A 2,639-nucleotide genomic window follows, 5' to 3' on the forward strand; every position below is an offset into this window, starting at 1 on the left:
TGAACTAGAAAGTAAATAAGTGTTAAGTAGTTTCCATGATTGTTTGGAGTTAGTGACTAGTCATGCTATTTGGAGGGTTGCAATGTGTTTTCATGAAATCTATGGTGGAACACCAAACTTAGCATCACACATTCACCCTTGAATTTTTCACCTATGACTTCACTTTGGTGTGCAAGACCAAACTTAACTCCTTGCAATACAGGAAAATCCACTTAACTCTCTTATTGAATCAACTAAGAAAAGAAAATTACCTCTGGTTGGGTTGCCTCCCAACAAGCGCTCTTTTATCGTTATTAGCTGGACGTCTTTCCTTCTTATTCAAGTCAGCTCATGAATGCTCCTCCTCCTTGTTCCATGGTCCTCCCAGGTAGTGCTTCACCCTGTGACTGTTTATTGTGAATGTATCCTTTGAAGCTTCATTCAGGAGTTCAAGATTTCCATGTGGGGAGACCATAGTCACCACATAAGGACTGGTCCATTTAGACTTGAGTTTGCCGGGGAAGATCTTGAGTCTAGAATTATACACTAGCACTTGTTGCCCTGGCTTAAAATCTCTTTTTGAAATTTTCTTGTCATGCCATCTTTTGGTCCTGTCCTTGTAGATCTTAGCATTATCATAAGCTTCCAGTCTAAATTCATTCAATTCATTGAGCTGTAGTAATCTCTTTTCTCCTGCTATTTGAGAATCGAGATTGAGGAGCTTGGCAGCCAAAAAGGCTTGTGCTCGAGCTCCACTGGGAGGTGGCAGGCTTTGCCATAAAGTAGCTAAAATGGTGACCTCTCGATGGGAGTTTTGAATGCAGTTCTATATGCCCACAGGGCATCATCTAGCTTCCTTGCCCAGTCTTTCCTTGTTGCTCCCACTGTTTTTTCTAGAATCTTTTTCAGTTCTCTGTTTGCCAATTCAGCCTGGCCATTGGTCGGAGGGTGGTATGGTGTAGCTACTTTGTGAGTTACTCCATATTTATGGAGCAAGGTGTTCATTTGCTTGTTGCAAAAGTGACTACCACCATCATTAATGAGACCTTTAGGCACTCTGAATCTGGTGAAGATATACTTCTTGAGGAATTGGAGAACAATTTGTGCATCACATGTAGTTGTTGCTATGGCATCCACCCATTTGGAGACATATTCCATTGCTACCAATATGTACTTGAATGAGTATGACGGGGGAAAGGGTCCCATGAAATCTATGCCCCATATGTCAACAACTCTACCTCCAAGATAAAGTTCTGAGGCATTTCATTTCTCTTTGTTAGGTTCTCTGCTCTTTGGCATTCATCACATTGATTTACAAATTCCCGGGCATCTTTGAATATAGATGGCCAATACAAGCCACTTTGAAGAACTTTGACAACTGTTCTTTCGAACCCAAAATGTCCACCATAACCTGAACTGTGATAGTGCAATAGGATATTTCTCATCTCACTTTCTGGTACACACCTTCTGATCATCCCATTTGGACGTCTCTTGAATAAAAAGGGTTCATCCCACAAGAATTGCTTGGCTTCAGTGAGAAACTTCTTCTCTTGGTCCTTGGAATCCACCACTATCTGATTGTACCCAGAATACCCATCCAAGAAGCAATAATAAGCATGACCAGCCAGCCTTTCCAGCATCTGATCAATGAAGGAAAGAGGGAAATGATCCTTCCTTGTGGCTTCATTCAATCGTATATAGTCAATGCATATCCTCCACCCAGTTACTACCCTTATAGGGATGAGTTCATTTTTTTCATTGAAGATAACAATGATGCCTCCCTTTTTTGCTACCACCTGAACTGGACTCACCCAAGAGCTATCAAAAATGGGATATATGATTCCATCATTCCATAACTTCATCACCTCCTTTTGAACCACTTCTTTTGTGATTGGATTGAGCCTCCTTTCAGGTTGCACCACTAGCCGTGAGTCCTCCTCTAGCAGGATTTTATGCATGCAAATTACAGGGCTTATGTCATTGATGTTATCAATTGTCCACCCTAGAGCACTTTTGTGAGTCTTCAACACCTCAAGTAGGTTTTCTTCATCTTGTGTGCTCAAAGAAGCCTTGATGATTACTGGGAGAGTTTCCTCCCTACCAAGGAATGCATATTTGAGATGAAGGGGTAAAGGCTTCAGTTCTTGCTTTGGCAACTCCTGTTTCTTTCCATCAAGTGAGCTTCCAACCACTTGCTTCCCTTTTGCCTCCTCAACTTGAATCTATTGAGTTTCTTCTTCTTGTTCTTCAAGATGGTTTGTCTCAAGCACTTCTTCTACCAACATTTCTATCATTTCCACTCTCATATGGTTCTCTTTCTCAGGGGGTATTGCATTGCCTTGATGACATTGATGACCATTTGCTCATTATGTATCCTGAGAACCATTTCACCTTTCTCTACATCAATGATGGCTCTTGCTGTGGCTAGAAAAGGTCTTCCCAGGATAATTGAGTTATTTTCTTCCTCTTTCATATCTAAGATCACAAAGTCAGCAGGGAAAATGAACTCTCCAACATTCACCAATAGATCTATCAGCAAGCTATAGTGACATCCTTGTGGGCTTCACCTCTTCTTTGAGCAACTTTTTCATCATGGATAGGGGCATAAGATTTATGCTGGCACCCAGGTCACAGAGAGCTCTCTCTATTATCATATTCTC

General features: G+C 41.3%; 1 protein-coding gene across 1 annotated transcript; it reads right to left on the bottom strand.

The window, feature by feature from the left end:
* Nucleotides 1-328: 328 nt before the first annotated feature.
* On the bottom strand, nt 329-1,137 carry LOC107640715 (uncharacterized). The gene is made up of 2 exons (XM_016344217.1): nt 779-1,137; nt 329-629 (listed from the first exon to the last, which is right to left on the bottom strand). The coding sequence occupies exons 1-2, from the start codon at nt 1,135-1,137 to the stop codon at nt 329-331; spliced, it is 660 nt and encodes a 219-aa protein (XP_016199703.1).
* Between the last annotated feature and the right edge of the window lie 1,502 nt (nt 1,138-2,639).

The sequence above is a fragment of the Arachis ipaensis genome, chromosome B5 (assembly GCF_059453495.1).
Source record: "Arachis ipaensis isolate K30076 ecotype BB chromosome B5, ASM5945349v1, whole genome shotgun sequence".
NCBI classification, from domain to species: domain Eukaryota; kingdom Viridiplantae; phylum Streptophyta; class Magnoliopsida; order Fabales; family Fabaceae; genus Arachis; species Arachis ipaensis.

Coding starts and splice junctions, on each gene's coding strand:
- LOC107640715 (XM_016344217.1), bottom strand. CDS start 1,137: ATGGAATATGTCTCCAAATGGGTGGATGCCATAGCAACAACTACATGT. Junction 630..778: donor TTCAAAACTCCCATCGAGAG/GTCACCATTTTA, acceptor GAATGAATTTAG/ACTGGAAGCTTATGATAATG.